Source organism: Erigeron canadensis, chromosome 5 (assembly GCF_010389155.1).
Source record: "Erigeron canadensis isolate Cc75 chromosome 5, C_canadensis_v1, whole genome shotgun sequence".
NCBI classification, from domain to species: domain Eukaryota; kingdom Viridiplantae; phylum Streptophyta; class Magnoliopsida; order Asterales; family Asteraceae; genus Erigeron; species Erigeron canadensis.
In genome coordinates, this window is record NC_057765.1 from 21,635,793 (window position 1) to 21,652,949 (window position 17,157).

The 17,157-nt window shown below is 32.3% G+C and overlaps 2 protein-coding genes across 2 annotated transcripts; one reads left to right on the forward strand and one right to left on the reverse strand.

Moving 5' to 3' along the window:
* Positions 1-2,527: 2,527 nt before the first annotated feature.
* Positions 2,528-6,192, forward strand: LOC122599225. The gene is made up of 2 exons (XM_043771692.1): positions 2,528-2,618; positions 4,758-6,192. The coding sequence occupies exon 2, from the start codon at positions 4,771-4,773 to the stop codon at positions 5,770-5,772; it is 1,002 nt and encodes a 333-aa protein (XP_043627627.1). The 5' UTR covers positions 2,528-2,618; positions 4,758-4,770; the 3' UTR covers positions 5,773-6,192.
* Positions 6,193-10,988: 4,796 nt separating this feature from the next.
* Positions 10,989-15,557, reverse strand: LOC122598889 (partner of Y14 and mago). The gene is made up of 4 exons (XM_043771371.1): positions 15,285-15,557; positions 15,046-15,168; positions 12,246-12,458; positions 10,989-11,312 (listed from the first exon to the last, which is right to left on the reverse strand). Exons 1-4 carry the CDS (start codon positions 15,456-15,458, stop codon positions 11,172-11,174), a joined length of 651 nt encoding a protein of 216 aa, XP_043627306.1. The 5' UTR covers positions 15,459-15,557; the 3' UTR covers positions 10,989-11,171.
* Between the last annotated feature and the right edge of the window lie 1,600 nt (positions 15,558-17,157).

The following is a 17,157-nucleotide window of genomic DNA, read 5'->3' on the forward strand; positions in this document are numbered from 1 at the left end:
CATTGGGATCATCTATGTTTTTCATGCGTGGAATGAGTGGAGTCATTATATATGAGATTAGTTAGTTTTCTGGGATGTTGGGATGTCAGTTTTCAGTGGTCTTGAAATGCAGTAACCATGAGTACCGTATGAGTAATCCGTTCAGGTCCAAAGCATCCCCCTGCCCAAGCTCTTTGTTCGATTAACCTGTTGATTCTGTTTTTATAATTTGGCTATTTTGTGTCTCTGTTCGTTATGGTACGAGTAGATTGTCGCCTTGGTTTTAAAGTCGGCCAACTCAGTTGGCAAGTACTCTTACTGTATTACAGTCTTACCTCGGAAATCAGTTGATCGGAGTTGGACAAATTCCATGTACCCAAAAAGATCTGCTTATAGAGTCAACGGGTCAAAATCTAAAAAAAAGCGTTAGGATCTGTAATCATTGGTCAGGATTTGCGTAATCATTGTTAATACGCAAACTATCACAACTTATTTATAGAGATTTAGTTAAACTATTTATCATCATATTTTTTTAAAATTTTTTTTACATTTGAAAAGTCAATAGGTGGCCTACAAATTAGATCAAGATTACATATTTCTTGAATAGCAGCAAAGTTTTGAAGGCATTCTGCCGTTAGAATTAAAAAAGAGAAAAGAAAAGATCGTTTAGACCAGTTTTGAAAATTACACATTGATGCATTTCCGAGCAAACTTTGCTGACATGGACCATGACTCAACAATGGTGACCATTGATTTTAATTTTTCATTTTCTTTTTTAGTAACTGAATCTAAACGTTTTTGAGTTTACATAGTTAAATGTACAATTCTGAACTTATTTGGCTTTTCACTACTGCTCTTCAGTTTAGACGTAGAGGATTCGAAGGATTTTGTGAGATTAGCTCTAATCATTTCTACAAACTTAAGGTCACAAGATAATGATTTAAAAGAATTTAGTTTTCTCCTCACCAGACACATTTCTATGGCCACATCTTTTTTGGTGTCATGTTGACCCACTATCGTAAAGGCATTTGATATTTTGTTAAAGCATTATCGTCAATGAGTGTCATTAAGCATAAGACATTAACATATTCATCATCGAATACATCAGAGTCAGTTCAGTCATGTTCTTTAGTCTTTAATTCTTTTGCTTGAGGTTTTGCTTCCTCTATTACAACAAGTTTAGCTCTGAGTTTAAATGCAAATTTACCAGTGTTAGTAGCATCGATGACCTTCATTCTTCTGATAGTGAACCTTTTTATCACATTTAAAAACATTCTTTATTAGATTTGTCCCCCGTTGGCTTCATTATGATACCACATTTTAAGCAATGAAGAGAAAATTGAATTGGGAAATAGGTTCTGAGAGATAGACAACACTTTTTGGGGATAATTACTAAAGAAAAAGTCTAATTTTTCAAAAACAAAAATGTCGCCTAAACTTCCCAATACATATACAAATAACTCATACACTAAAAACACCTTAACAAAAATACCAATTTCATTATCAATGACATCACAAAATCGCATGCCTAAATGCTTGAACCTTCGGCTATTTTTATGTCATTTTTTTTTACCTCCTTTAGTATATTAGGAAGATAAAAAAGTATACAATTATATTTTATTATTTTTAGTTTATTGTATTTTAACTAAACAACTTTTTTTATTTTCATTTATGTTCATGAATGTTCGATAATCTGTTCGTGAACATTCGTTCGTTTATGTTTGTGAACTGTCGTTCGTGAACAATAATTCATTTATGTTCATGAACATTTGTTCGTTTACATTTATTAATACCTAATCAACTATACTTTAAAAGTTAGCTTAAATATAGTATTTATTTTATATCATATATAATATATAATATATGTATATATATATATATATATTATAAAATACCTAGTTATCTATATTTTTAGAAAAAAATGTAAATATAAATCCTTCTTTTTAATAAATATTTCGTTTGTTTGTATTCGTTTATTAGTGTTCGTTCGTTTATGTTCGTAAACATTTGTTCATGAACACAAATGAGCGACCATGAACAAGCTATTATATTCATGTATCCGTTCGTAAACACAATATTATGTTCGTTTATCTGTTCTTGAACTGTTTTTAGTTAAGTGAATGAACATGAACAAAGTCACGTTCGTGTTCGTTCGGTTCGTTTACAATATATTGGCTAACTTTAGTTTTTAAAAGTTTTTGTTTATATGAAAATTGAAAAGAAAAGAAAAAATGATAAATACTCTTAAAGAATAGCCTAAAAATTCACCTAAAATTCTAAGAATGTGACATGTGTTATCTACTAATTCTCTTTCTTAATTTTGTCCCCTGATTTTTCCACATATCATTATCTCATGATTAAAAAGCTCTTTAGGCTATTTAGTTAAGGGGATTAATAGTTCTTCAAAGAAAAAAGGAACAAAAGAGTGAAGAGTGAGATGGACGCTCAGTAAATAGCGCGTGGATCCGGCACTCGCCATATTTCTAGCAGAAAAGCGAATATTATTTTATTATATCTTCAGAATATACTTCATTTCATATATCTATATTTCTATTTTATGGTTTTTTCATATGAATTAAACTAAAAACCCTAATAATAATAATATTATTTATCTTAATTTCTTTCTCAAATAATTCCAGGTAAATGTTATCTCCCTTAATTTCTGTAGATTTTTTCGTTCAAAAAATAATAATCTGTTCTTTTTTTATACTGATTATTGTAGATTGCTAATTCTTTTTCAATTTATAATTTATCTTTATCACAAAATAATGATAATATTATAATAATCTTATTCCTTTGTTTATTATCTGTATATGTTGATTATAATAATAATTTATCTGATTGATATGATCCCTAATTGGACCCAGATTGACTTTTAAGTTAATTTGTTAAAGTTACTTAATTTTTGTGTGCCAGTTACTTGATTGATGCTTTTAAGTTATTAATTTTCATTTTAAACACTTTTGCTGTTGTTAAAATGGCGAGAAAATGTCGGTTTTATCTAGATTATCTTTTACATGGGCATCTTGTATTTCCTTTGATTGTCAATATTCTACTAGCAATTTTGTCGATAACGGGTTTATCAATGCTCTCTTAAGTTCTATACCTTGTTTAGAAACCGGACGTTTTTATATTTTCGATTTATAAGCTAACTTCGAACTTCAGTCTGTTAGTTTATTTTCTCAAATGGCAGATATGAGAATAGCTTCATAACGTCGTTTAGTGCAGTCATATGTTCTGTAGGAGTATCTTGGATCTTGTCAGGTATCATAGAATGCCGAATCAGACCTTTGTAATAATAAGATGTTTTAGTTTCTGACAAGTTTTCATTAATAAGAATTTTTAGTTAAAGTAACGCATTTATGTAAAATGTATAGGCGGTTTGTTAAATGGGCATAAAAGTATCTCAATTTAGGTTAAAAGGAAGGGTGAGTTAGTAGTTTTGTCATACCCTTGGATAGTAAGTTTTGTTGCTGCTTGCACAATGTTTTAGTTAAACATTAAAATCTGATCTAAGCGATTTTAATATCATACAAGATAGACAAATAGACAATCATATCCAGAATGCAAATTTAAATGCCCCTTAATACTATATGTTTACTTGACCAAAAAATGATTACTAGATATGTGTGTTTTCGTTACAGGTTTGTTCACATCGAAGTTAAATATCATGGACTTTTTGTTGGCATTATATTACTTGCTGTATTAATGTACCATCTTTGAGCTTGCAACATGGATATCTTATATTTTGCCCTAGTCTTGCTCTTCACTGATTTTTTTAGGCAAAATGGCTGCCTTAAGTATGTCATTGTGCTGGCATGCATGTTTACTCGATTTGATCTTAGCAGAACTAATTGTCGGAGGTCTTTCTAAAAGAAGTCTCTTTGCTCTCGGGTAGAGGTGTGATTGTCAACATTTCACATTTCCCATATGGGCAGGATCAAGTATTGTTGCTTTAGTTGTTGCTCTAGTACAACTAAGTTAAATCTTGAGTCACCTTTCAGTAAAATGTGTGATTGTTCATAGGTATCGGATACACATAATTATGTGATTTTTGTTACATAGAAGAAGATAATTATCTGTAGTTGAAGAGATTTTTGGAGATGGTGGTTGGATGTGTATATATTGTGCAAAGTTGTAATAATTGTTTGTGAGCTGTGTGATTGTTGACTCTAATAATTTTACTGAACAGGACATCCTGTGAAAATAAGTAATTAATTAGGTAATTTTATCTTACCTTTTGATAAAAAGTTTTATTTAGGGCTCGTGGGAGGATGCCATTCTTGTCCCCCTTTTTTTTTGTAAAAAATAAATTTCTTGTGTGTTTTGTTTGTAACTCACTCATCAAGCTAGGGTTAGAAAGTTTGTCATAGTCTTAAACATGTAAAATAGTTAATAGGTACTTATGAGCTAGGAGAAATGGCATTGGATTGATATTTGAATTCAAAGGATGTAATGACTATTATACATAGGGTTCTAACTTAATAAAAATAAAACAATTTACGACAATGACCCATTCAATGCTTGAGCCATGGTTCAATTATTGTCTCGAAATTTTTGCATTCATGTTGTCGCGTATCATTATCATGTTGATAGGCTGATTTTTAGGTATACCAGTTAGGTCTACCATTTTTTTTCCATTAATTGTCCATTATCTCATTTTAACCAGTTAACGTGCCCTCTCACGTGTTTATTTGTCCACTTCTAACTTTCAACAATCTAATTTTTCGAAACCTTGTATTATTTTTCAAGTCCCACAATTTATCTGTCCATGTCAGGCGTATCATCAAAATGGCAAAAGGTACCAGGGGAAGACGTAGGATTCCTTCACGACACTGCAGAACCCCATACTCAGTGCTCAGATGCAGGCACAATGTTTCAGAGGACGCGAGCAAGAAGAAATCATCACTGGTGATGCCCATTAAAGATTGGGAAGACATAACCTGCTCTGTATGCATGGAGTATCCTCACAATGCCGTTCTTCTTCTATGCTCTTCTCATGATAAGGGTTGTCGCCCATATATGTGTGGCACGAGCTCACGGTATTCCAATTGCCTTGACCAGTATAAGAATGCCTACACAAAAATGGCTTCACCACATGACTCTCTGTCTCCGCAAACAAACAATGGTCCTGCTTTTGGCCAAATTTCTGGTTGGCCAGTTGAGAAATGTGAGGAAGGGTCCAAACTTACCTGCCCCCTTTGTAGAGGCCAAGTCAAAGGATGGACTGTGGTGGATTCGGCTCGAGAGTATTTTAATGCCAAGAAAAGGACGTGCATGCATGATAATTGTTCTTTTGTAGGAGGGTACAAAGAGTTGAAGAAACACGTGAGATCCGAGCATCCTTTTGCCAACCCACGTGAAGTGGACCCGGATCAAGAGTTGAAATGGAGACGGCTCCAACGAGAACGAGAGCGTGATGATGTCATTAGCACCATCACATCCTCTATGCCTGGTTCGGTGGTCTTTGGTGACTATGTCATAGAAAGTCACTCCAATGGTCTAGATTCTGATGACGATGAGGGTTTTGGTAGGGAAGTAGACATGGGAGTCGATGACAACTATGTGAACATGCTTGTTTTGCTTCATGCATTTGGTTCAGGTGGAAACACAGTCCGTTTTGGAGGGATTAGAAGACGTGATGGTAATGATGACGATGATAATGATAATGATGGTAATGGTAACAACAATGGGATGTCACTGGTTAACCGCCTGCGCCGCCATGGTAGAGTTTTATTAGGAAGATCGGGAAGGCGAAGGCGGCATAGAGTAGTCAACAGAGATCAAACATAGCTGTACAAAAGGTAAGTGAATGTAAAGAAGGGAATCAGGGAGATGTCAAAATTGTAGTTTAAAGGTAGTTTTGGGAGAGATAAATGGAGAAGTGGTTTCTATGCTTCCCAGTCACCTGTCAGCAATTGTATCCATTATTGCCTCTCACGGAGGAGCTCCGACGTGAAGCCCTGACAGAATCATGAAATGTTTCTTATTTATCTTTTCATTCGTTGACCGTAGGTTCGGACGACAAAAACCTTCTAATTTATGTTTGTAATTTACTGATTCCCTAGACCTGTTTACGTTCCTGACATTCATGAATCGAAAAACATTCTTTGAATCTGAATTGCGTCGTTGTAAAGATGCATTTTCTTTCTTCAGATGTTCTTTGTGTAGGCCTTTTGAGATGAAGCATTAATGATTTGGATGTTGGTATCATTTTGTTGTACATTTCGATAATGTTTATGTTTATTAAATTTTATTTCTTGTACACACGATTAGATTACTAATATAGGTGTTAAAATATTAAGAATTTTGCTTTAATACTTATCGATCATATACATTCTTAAACTTTTTCCTTATATATATATATTTATTATTATCTATATCTATACTATACTAGGTTTTGTTGTACATTTCGATAATGTTTATGTTTATTAAATTTTATTTCTTGTAGTTTACTAATATAGGTGTTAAAATATTAAGAATTTTGCTTTAATACTTATCGATCATATACATTCTTAAACTTTTTCCTTATATATATATTTATTATTATCTATATCTATACTATACTAGGTTTTGTCCCGTGCGTTGCACGAGATAACATAAATTTCTAACAAATAATTTAATAAACACTCGATATAAAAAAAATTGTCATCGAAAAACGAACATAATTCTTTATAAAATGAAATAAAATTTTGACAAATGACAAAGTAATAAACATTATTACAAAGAAAAAATTATAAATCTCACGATAGACTCCTCATTTTTTTCATCCTCCCCCATCCCCTCCACAAACAATGAACATTTCATCATTCTCTCCTCATCTTCCCCCACTTAGAAGAAGACAAAAAAATAAACAAAGAAAAAGATAAAACTAATAAGCTGAGAGAGTGAAGAATAAACCGGACACCACCATCACCACTTTCTACCCGCCCGATAGGTACGTATATGGCGGGTGATGTTCCAACTGGTCACCGTCGATCACCACCTTACCTCCTTACGTACCACGTCCACCGTTAAAAAACTAACATAGAGTATATACAAACATAATTTCAACTTAAATTAAGACAACATTTTTTGCGGTAACTCGTTAAAAATAACTAAAAGTCATAGTGGTTAACAATTTAAAAGCCAAAAAGGGATACATTATAAATTTACATGTTTTGTATACATTTATAAAGAATTTTAACCATCTCACTCTTTTATATAGTAAAGTTATTTGAGAGGTTACACACTTTTATGTGTTTACATACACTCTAATAACTTTTTCTTTTAGATAATTAATCTTTTTTAGATAACATGTAATAACTTGAATTAAACGGTAATAAAGACGACCACTAAACAGAGAAAAGTAAATAGAGCACCAACAACTATTATCTTGATTATTTACAAATAGTAACATGTTTTGCTATTGAGCATTCTAGGCAGACCCTTTAAGACAATTTATTCATCGAATCTGATTACTCGTTACTAAAAAGTGGATGATACTTATAAAGTTATAATACTAATAAATTTTCTTATACACAACCCTTGTTTATAAATAGAGAATATATCAGATTATAAAATTAAACATAAACTTATATAATATAATTAAATAAATTATATATTTCTTAACTCAAAATTACTCACGTATTAAACAATTATAAAAGCGAGATAAACATATAATCACTTATTCATTATAAAATAAATATTAACAAATTAGTTAGTGGGAAATTTTATACCTAAGCTTAGCCACACATTCACTTTTCTCATAAATTTATAATTAATATTATTGCGCTGAATAGTTATTAGCAATTATAAAACTAACGAAACAATATATTAATCTTGAATGTAATAACACCATCCTTACTTCTTTCATTTTTTAATTTTCCAGTAATCTAAATTTTATACTTTCGCAATATATTTGTATTGGAAAATAAAAGTTAAATATAAATAAAAAAGTTTATATCTCAAAAGATATTATATTAAAAAAATTAAGAATCATGATTACTTTTTAATAAGAATAAGATAAAATCTTTAAAATATGAAAACTTTTGTGAATTTGAAAACGACATTAATATATATTTATGATGAATTCCTATTAATCGATTTGCAATAATATATATTAATATTAAATATTTTTGGTAAGAAACTATTACCACATATCTCTTTTCTATATTTGTTAAGTGTCATCTAGCTAATTATATAAATAATAATTTTAATAAGTTTCGTAAGGTTTTAGACCGAATATCTATTTTGCTTTGCAAAATATAAACAAAAAACTCATTAAATCAAGTGGTTTATGTTTCATATTAAAAGTTAGAGGTTGTAGGTTTTAACCATGCTTATAACTTTTTAATATGCTATTTATATTAAAAGCTAGAGGTTGTAGGTTTTAATCATGTTTATGACTTTTTAATATGCTATTTATTTATAATTAATAAAAATTATGTGGCTATTAACTTAATGATGATTTGTTGAATTCAGGTAGTCACAAGTTTATACCACAAATTACCCCTAATTCTCATAATAATTTAAATTTTAAAAACCATCCATTTGTATAGAAAGACTTGACGTTAATATTATTATATATCGAATAGTAAATAAATATAAGGAAATTTATGAACGTGAGATTGTTAACTTTTAGCATAGAAAGCAAATATAGCTCTTTGGAAGTTAATTGAAAGTGGCCGACATCAATGTTTTATTAGATTTGAGATATAAATTAAGTAACAAAATCCAAGTTAGATCAATTGGCATGACTAATATTTATACATAATAACGGTTATGAGTTCGAATCTAATTAATAAAAAAGTTATGCATACAACGTATATATATAGGTGGCAGCTTACGTGTCGATCTTTATGAGACAAACAACGTGAAAACGTCACGTAAGAAAAAGATGATGTGGCAAGATAGAGAATTATATATATGTAGAGATTAATAAAACAAATAGGGTTTAAACTTTCAATTTTAACAATGTACACCTATTAATGCATAATGTATAATACATCTATATACCCAACCTTAGAATAAATTTTCAACCACTCATTTTTCTCTCTTTTCATATCTTAACCATTCATTTCTCTCTGTTGCATAAATCATTTTATTACTCTAATTTATTCATTCTTTTATTTCAAAAAACGTACATTGATAAATTATAAAATTATATGGATATTCTTAAAATCTCATGCTCTTTCATTAGAGATGTCATTCGATAAACTTTCGACGAATTTTTAAATCCGATGGCGGAACCAATACGGCTAAGACATTTGGCTATCACAGTCTATATCCTGTCACCCCTACCATCTCACCGCCGCAACGCGCGGATACTTTCTCTCGTATATATTAACAAACATATATATTATTAAAACATATTTATGATTAACTCGGAATAGTTATGTATGAGACACAAGTCACACAATAACATATGTGTTGTTTTTACTTTATGGTAAGATGAATGGATTTGGGAACGTATCCCTTTGGTGGGTTTCAAAATGGTCAACCTTGTCTCATTCATGCTACTTCGGCGGAATAACGGAACAGAGGTAACAATATAATGCTCACCGACGGTGGAAAAACGGAAGCGTTGATGGATGTAATTAATAATCATGACAGTCGGCGCCTATTTAGGGTTGGAATGTGTCGGCAGATATTTATATATATTTATTTATATGTAATTACGTACTTTACTTAAATGTATGTATTAATATAGACGCCAACTGCCACCATAAAGAAAATAAGTACACTTAAGTAGAGTACATATATTGTTTTTCCAACTTAAATGTATGTATTCCCTTAATAAATATCCGCTGACATATTCAAACCCTGAATAGGCGCCGACTGTCACGATCATTAATTACTTTCGTCACCGATTCCGTTATTCCACCGTCGGTGAGCATTATATTGTTATTCCACCGTTATTCCGTTACATTTTAATAAGATGTAAGTGATTTCTTCATATGTTTATGTGGTTTTCAGATGTAAATAGAGGCTACATTTAAGCTTCATTCAGTACATAGATGGATACAAAATTTTGGGTCTAGTTGGAGCATGGAAAAAAGGACTCCTAGGCTACAAGTAATGAATTTGACCCGTCTCTAATGCTTCTAGGCACTTTTTCTTGCTGAAAAACCTGTGGCGAATATTTTTAAGATTTTATCATAAATATAATAGTTTTACATGCTAAATCAATACTTTGAGTGAAAAGTAGCCATTTGAAAACATGAAGTTGAAATTTCATAATAAGATAACATAACTACCGAAGAAGTAGTCACCAAGCAATCCCTCAATGAGCCAAAGAAGTCCACTTCCTATGCTTAGTGAATGTATTCCACGAACCATATCTGCCTCTGCTCCTATTAGAAATCCAAAGGAAAGCTAAGTTTGGATGTCTCAGATTAATGTCTTTCAAGATAATTTCTTCCACCTCATTCGCCTCTATGAATAATTTTGATTCTCCATTTCCATATCTATTGTGACAAGAATAATACCATAGGAACGCCTTTGTTCATTTAAACGTATGCAAATTAATATCTCCAAAATCATACAAATTGATATTGAACTGTGTAAACACAAGTCTCTAAGTTTCACCCATTGACATCCCATGATGATTTATATGAAACCGAATCCAACAAGTGACTCTATACATCTGACGATGCCCAGATATAAGCACCTAGGGCAAAACACAAACTTTTACTTCAAAGTTACAACAATTTTATTTTTGCCGATATCAGTAAGTGTTTCGTTTACTAAACTTTTTAATAATCGTTCCAGAATTTATAGTTTGTAAGAATAAATTGATCAGAGTAACAATGTATGATATGATCATATAACGAAATAGTTAATAACATACATAATTGAAGCCCCAAGCAAACACATTAAGAATAAAATTACTAAACAAATACTTATAAATTAGAATTCTGTCATTTCCCTAGCCAAAAAAATGTATTATAAAGATTTGGAACTGCATTCCATTCCATGGAGTCCCGACCAAACACCTCAAGAATGCGAAATTTAAAAAATCATTGACATGTTCTAAAATACATAGAAATTTGGCGAAAAAAAATAACTTGCTCATTATGTCAACAGCTTCCAGTATCTAATTTTAGCTTGAATTTAGTTTTAAATGAACGGTAGCTATAATCATAACAAAGCAAACCATAAAAGAAAAACTACAATTGTATTAATCCTAACGAAACACACTAGAACTGGTTTTATAGGGCTTCCAAAGAAGCTTTTTCATCCTCCAGAAGCTTCAATTCTTGTCGCCAATTGTCTAACTTAGCTACCTTGTCCAACAGTTCCGGTTTCAAATCAGTTCCTGCTTTCTGCTGTTGAGCCTCTGTCAGCCGGATCTGTAACCAAATCATGCCATGTCAGGTCATCATGACTGATCATTCAGTTACACAACAAAAAGATATAAATCTCTTATATCCCAGCAGCATAACCAGGGCTATGAAGTATAAATAAACCAGATAAACATGAACGAAGCCTTGTTCATTTTTTTCTTGGCCTCTTAAGAGTACAATACTTTTTGAATTAGCTCGTCAAGACTGCAACTAGAGGTGCCAAGACGAAAGGGTTGGATAAGGGATCAAATCGGGTGACCATTAGTATAGGCAAAGGTTGACCCAAAAAAAAATTTTGTCTAAATTTTTCAAAATATTTACAGATAATTGGAGTGCCAACATAACTGAAAGACTTGATTATTTCAAATATTAATCTAATGATATCAATAGAGTGATTTAGGAAGTCTTATACATTCAAACGCGTTTCAGGCAACTTTCAACCCATAACTTTTAGTTATGCTTATATATTACTCATTTGACCCGTTTAGTAATACAAATCAAACACGAATCACCCCATTAAAAGTTAACAAGTTAGAACATCCAACTCTAACTACAACACTTATTGGAGAATTTGCAGCATCAATAATTCAAAAATTATATTTTTCTACTATCATTACAAAAACAGAACAAGGCTATCGAATGTAGTATCAGATCCATAATTATGTTCCCATAAGGGTATTTTGATGTTGGAAAAAAGTCACCAATTATCAGTCTTTTACCAGGTCAAATGTTGCTATTTTCATGGGACGATGAATCATATAAGTAAATGACTAAACGTGTTTGTGCTATCATCCTACTTTACCAGACCGGGTTATATCTATAGAGTAAAACACTTGAAGAGCTCAAAAAATCTACTTATTTTAGCAACATCCAATGATTTAATAATGCAATTTATCATTGTAAAAATGATACTCTACATTTTCTCATGCAGAAATTTACCTTCTTTTTCAGTGCGCGAATTCTTTTATCAATATCAGGAACATGATCTCCCGTTGCTGAACCCTCGGTTGAATTCAATGGAGGGTTAGCAGCCGAAGAATTTCCAGAGATAGTTATGTCATTTATCTGAGACACAAGGGACTCGACACATTCCGATGCGTGGTCTACATCTTCGTTAGATGAAGCTTCACTTTTTCCCTTATCAGAGGAGGCCTGCTTCAAGAAGTAGCATAGACATACAAGGAATAAATCAACATGTCAAGCTCAAAATAAACAACATATTAACATAATTAAAATTATCTAGTGTCTTCTTTGTGCCCAGCCATAAGCATCATAGAAATTCATAGTGAAAAGAGAATTAAATTGAAGAAACATGTTACATCCAGATATATGAACATAAAATTCTCACTAAAAAGGAATAAACATGGTACAATAACTCAACAAGAGAAAATTATGAAAATATTTAGATTATCAGGTGCTGATTGATGAGTTAACAAGGAAATAAGCAGAGAACATTTGAATTCAAAGAGTGTGGACCAAACAAAATTAAAAAAAAAAAAAAAATAAAAAAAAATGAAAGTAATGAAATCCTATACATGTTTTCAAGACTATATGAAACTATACCTGAGTCTCTCTCCATTCACGAGCCTTTCATATCACAAACTCACATCATTCATTAGTTTCTAATATCAGCTAAAGGTTTCGTGGATCAAAGTCAATAAGCAAAGAACGATAAACCACCCAACTCATGATGAAATTTCTCCAATTCTACATGTTAATTTACATATTACATATATCAGCCTTTACATACCTTTGGCACTAATAGCGAGTAAAAAAGACGCACATCCACATTATAGAATAATATGACACGCTACAATGTAAAATGATATTATACATCAACTTCTGTTCCTACGATTGTATAATCGTAAAACATGAGAAAGTTATTTCTCTATAACTTTTTATCGACACAAGCATATTGTCAGATAGGAAGAAAGTGACCTTGTTTAGTATTCTTCGAAGGAGGTCTTTGACTTATTTAGAAGAAAGAAAATTCACTTCAAAATATATTGTAACAAGATATTTGTTGCAATGGAACTTGAAAGGAACTTTACGTGGTCCAATAAAAGTTCAAAATTGGAATACGGGACTCTGAAGAACTGTATAACCCTTTTAAGCTCCGAAGTGTTATCCATATCAATAACATCTCTCTACTGAATCCTTGTGTTTATATTACAAAGATTACATACTTACATCCTTCTAAATCAACAATCTTAAAGCTAGAGTTTTGCAAAGAAGAGATCTAATCCCCTAACAAATCTTACTCATCTATCGCCTTGAAGCACTCTAGAGTTCATACAAATCCAAGGAGAAACTAGCATAAAGTGGAGAATGGTGCGTGAGCTACTAATGAATATGTCAGAGCAGACTGTCGAATAAATGAGAAAGACAGGAACTGTTGCTCAGCTTACAGAAACCCTAAAAAAAGGAGAGACTATTCTTGTCCTGACACGAAGACCTGACAGAACCCTAGACAGCCAATTTGTATTGCTGTATTAGTGCTGGTTATATTTCTGAAGATGAAGTCCCCATATACAAATCTACAGCACCTTGGTATGTATAATCGTGTATCATATTCTCTTGTTATATATTTGTCTCATGATGTTTTGTAAGCTTTTCGGGTTAACAAATACTCACATCTAACATGAAAAATATCTATTTGCAAAAGTTTGAGCTTCATAGTTCATACACTTGAGAGGGAGGTACCTAGTTCTCTAATTTCATTATAACAGATGGAGCTTTGAACCTTTAACTAGAAGGGGACTTACCGGAATAGTAAACTTAAAAAGAAGTTCCCAAAACTATCAGTAGTATCTTCGTTGCTTCAGAGGTGTCTTTCTATAGACATGTTAATATAGTACAATGCATATCAAAAAATATTTCCATTTACCCTAGAAACGTATTGGCTAACGAGACTGAAGATCTTAATCATGCCAAGAGATTGCTTAATTGCTTTGTGGAGACTTGGGTCAAAAACTTCACATGGTCACATGGCAAACTTACATGGATAACTAAAGGTCTTGCAACTCACATCTTCCCGTATTAATCCAAATATTCTAAGTTCACAAGAAACTTTTTTTGCGTGCGTGTGGCTACCCTAGTATCCGACCTGCTTTGCACGCCAACTAACCCGGGGGCTGGGGCGACCATCTGCTTTGCTGATAGCCCAGAGTCTTCGGATGTGAACCTCCATGGCCAAAAGGGGTTATATTTTGTTACTCTTATAAATCGAATTTAGGACCTCCGGGTATTTTGGCCCATAGAGAGTTAGAGACCAAGCCATTACCACTAGGCCACCCCCCTTGTGTTATCATAGCATATGGCTTCAATGAATTTACATGTTATCTCTACATGTTAACATGAGTAATCTTGACTAAAAATCATCAATAAAGAACAATGGCATCTTCTTGACACACAAACCGTCACTCATCTATTTAAATCCTTAATGAAAAAAAAAAAAAAAAAGTCTCTTTTGGGTGTGTTCTTAAATAAGCAAATGCAAGATAAAACACTCTATAAACCATTGAGATAATGAATCCGATACCGTGAAGTTTTCACCCAACAAGTATTTTTTTTAGCTCACTTCAACTCACGTCAGAAATTCGATATCTTTAAAGGTTGAACTAACATACAACTTGAACAACATACATGATGGCATTGTTAATTGAAGTAATTCTACATTTACAGTAATCGGAAACACAATTATAATGATAATGATTCTGGAAACAAGAGATAGAGTAACCTGCATACGCTTTTCCTTCTTTCTTTCATTGCGCTTTGCCGCCTTGCTCTTAGCTTTAGCAACAACATCTACATCAGGATCATAACCAGGAGGCACTGTTACTATTGATTCCTTCTCCTTTAACTGTCCATATCATAACCAGAATCACAAACCACACACATATATATACACATTAGTATAAAACTACACACAAATATGATTAAGAAAATAATAATAATAGTTTAGTAAGGAAGACAAACCAAGGCGCCTTTGGATTTATATTTGGGAACTTCATCGGGAGGAGTATAACCAGGTCTAACGCGACGTTCTTTTCGAAGTGATCCGTCGGGTCTTCGGGTCGCCTCAATTATTCTTACTTCTCCTCCTCCTCCTCCTTTTAGGGTTTTACCTACTTCACCACCGCTGCTCCCCATTAATCCAACAAACAACTTCTATATGACTGATTTTGGTTGTTTCTAATAAGTCCAAAGAGGTTTTACCCCCCTTGGGTTTTCTTTTATATTATATATAATATAATATTGATAATGCGAAACTGGTTGTGTTATTTTTAAGTCTTTGGGTTGTCTCATTTTATCTCTTTGTGGTAGGGTGTTTTTTTGTGTTTAAACTTTTGAATGACTACAAATAGAATAAACAAATCGAAATAATTTTAAATTGCTACTAGCACGGTCCCGTGCAATGCACGACAATGATAAATAACCGATGGTTATGGTAATGGTGACGTCAAATGGAATATGTTTTAAATGTAAAAATGTGATACGTGTATTTTAATGTATATTTTATTGAATCGTTTTACAAGTAAGAATTACCTAAGTTTTAATCTTATAAAACAAGGATATAGTAATAGCATAGTGTGTCCTGTTGCGTAAAGTATAGCTAGTAGTGACTTCAAGATTAATAAGTTTTAGTTATTAATAACAATATTAAATTTAGTCTTAAAAAGAAAGTGTAGAACCGGGGGATTGTGGCCGAGTTGTCACGTTGCTTAACAAATTAAAAGTGGTCTTTTATAAAAGTTTTTAAATGACTGAAAAGTAAATTTTGGCTTAAGCAAAGTAAAAGTATCTTAAGGTCATTATAACCTAAAAGTAGTTTTTTTTTATTTACTATTTTTAGCGGTAAGCATTTGTTTTATATTTTGAATAAAAAAATGTTTGCAACCCCAATTTATAATCAAATTGTCACTATCGATTAATAAACTAATAAGTGAAAAATCTAACCTTTGAATGAAACGTACTAAATAAGATTGGTAACTGAAGAACAAAAATAAGAAGTAAATTGTGAGCAATGAAAGTATACACAAAGTTTACATCCCAACGGCTTCTTCACGTAATATTCGTGATCTACCCAATTGTAAATACTCTAACCACTTGAGACAAAAGTCATAGGTTCGATCCTCATCTCATACAAAGGTTAGAGGACTTTTTTTACCACTTGGGTTAAAAATGAAAACCGCCTCTCAACTTAGGTAAAGGTAAAGTCTGTCTACATCTTAACCTCCTACGTATACCGTTGAGGTATTGAAGCCCAAAGCCAGAAGAAGGCACAAAATTGAGCAGTTTCATTCTTTCTTACTTTCGACTCAATTTCGCCAAACTTTCATCATAAATGTAGGGAACATAGAATGAACTTTAGTAATGAATAGAAACCTCTGTGCCAAATTATATTCCAATGTGCGTATCAAAATGAATACTTTCATTTCATTTGCTTCATATATTAATAAATAGGGTCGAGGGATTAATGTTGCTTTCATGTTTTATTCTTAGTGTTTCAAACTTACATAACACCATCATGATGAGCCTGAAATTTACATGGTTGATTTCCAAGAAATAAGATAGATATTAACCAGCGGCTCAACATTTCTCAACATCCATGCATTCAATCACTCGTGTGCCTCCTCCTTTATAGCAGGAGCAACCCTATCCTTCTGCTGGTCATAGCATCTGAGCTGATTGAAACTCTGAAGTACAACTTACACATTGATCAGTGGTTACTCTGGGTTATCATGTTCTGTAGACAGAACATGAACTGCAAAAAGTTTCCATCATTCCACCTGGTAAGCTCGATCCTTAGCACTAACGCTACCAATCAGCGGTAATAGGCCGGGCCTGC

What these genes read in the sequence shown, in the direction of transcription:
- LOC122598889 (XM_043771371.1), bottom strand. Translation starts at nt 15,458, where the DNA reads ATGGGGAGCAGCGGTGGTGAAGTAGGTAAAACCCTAAAAGGAGGAGGA. An exon ending in ATAAATCCAAAGGCGCCTTG is followed by an intron (nt 15,169 to 15,284) that starts GTTTGTCTTCCT and finishes TGATATGGACAG; the next exon opens with TTAAAGGAGAAGGAATCAAT. An exon ending in AGAAGGAAAAGCGTATGCAG is followed by an intron (nt 12,459 to 15,045) that starts GTTACTCTATCT and finishes TTCTTGAAGCAG; the next exon opens with GCCTCCTCTGATAAGGGAAA.
- LOC122599225 (XM_043771692.1), top strand. Translation starts at nt 4,771, where the DNA reads ATGGCAAAAGGTACCAGGGGAAGACGTAGGATTCCTTCACGACACTGC.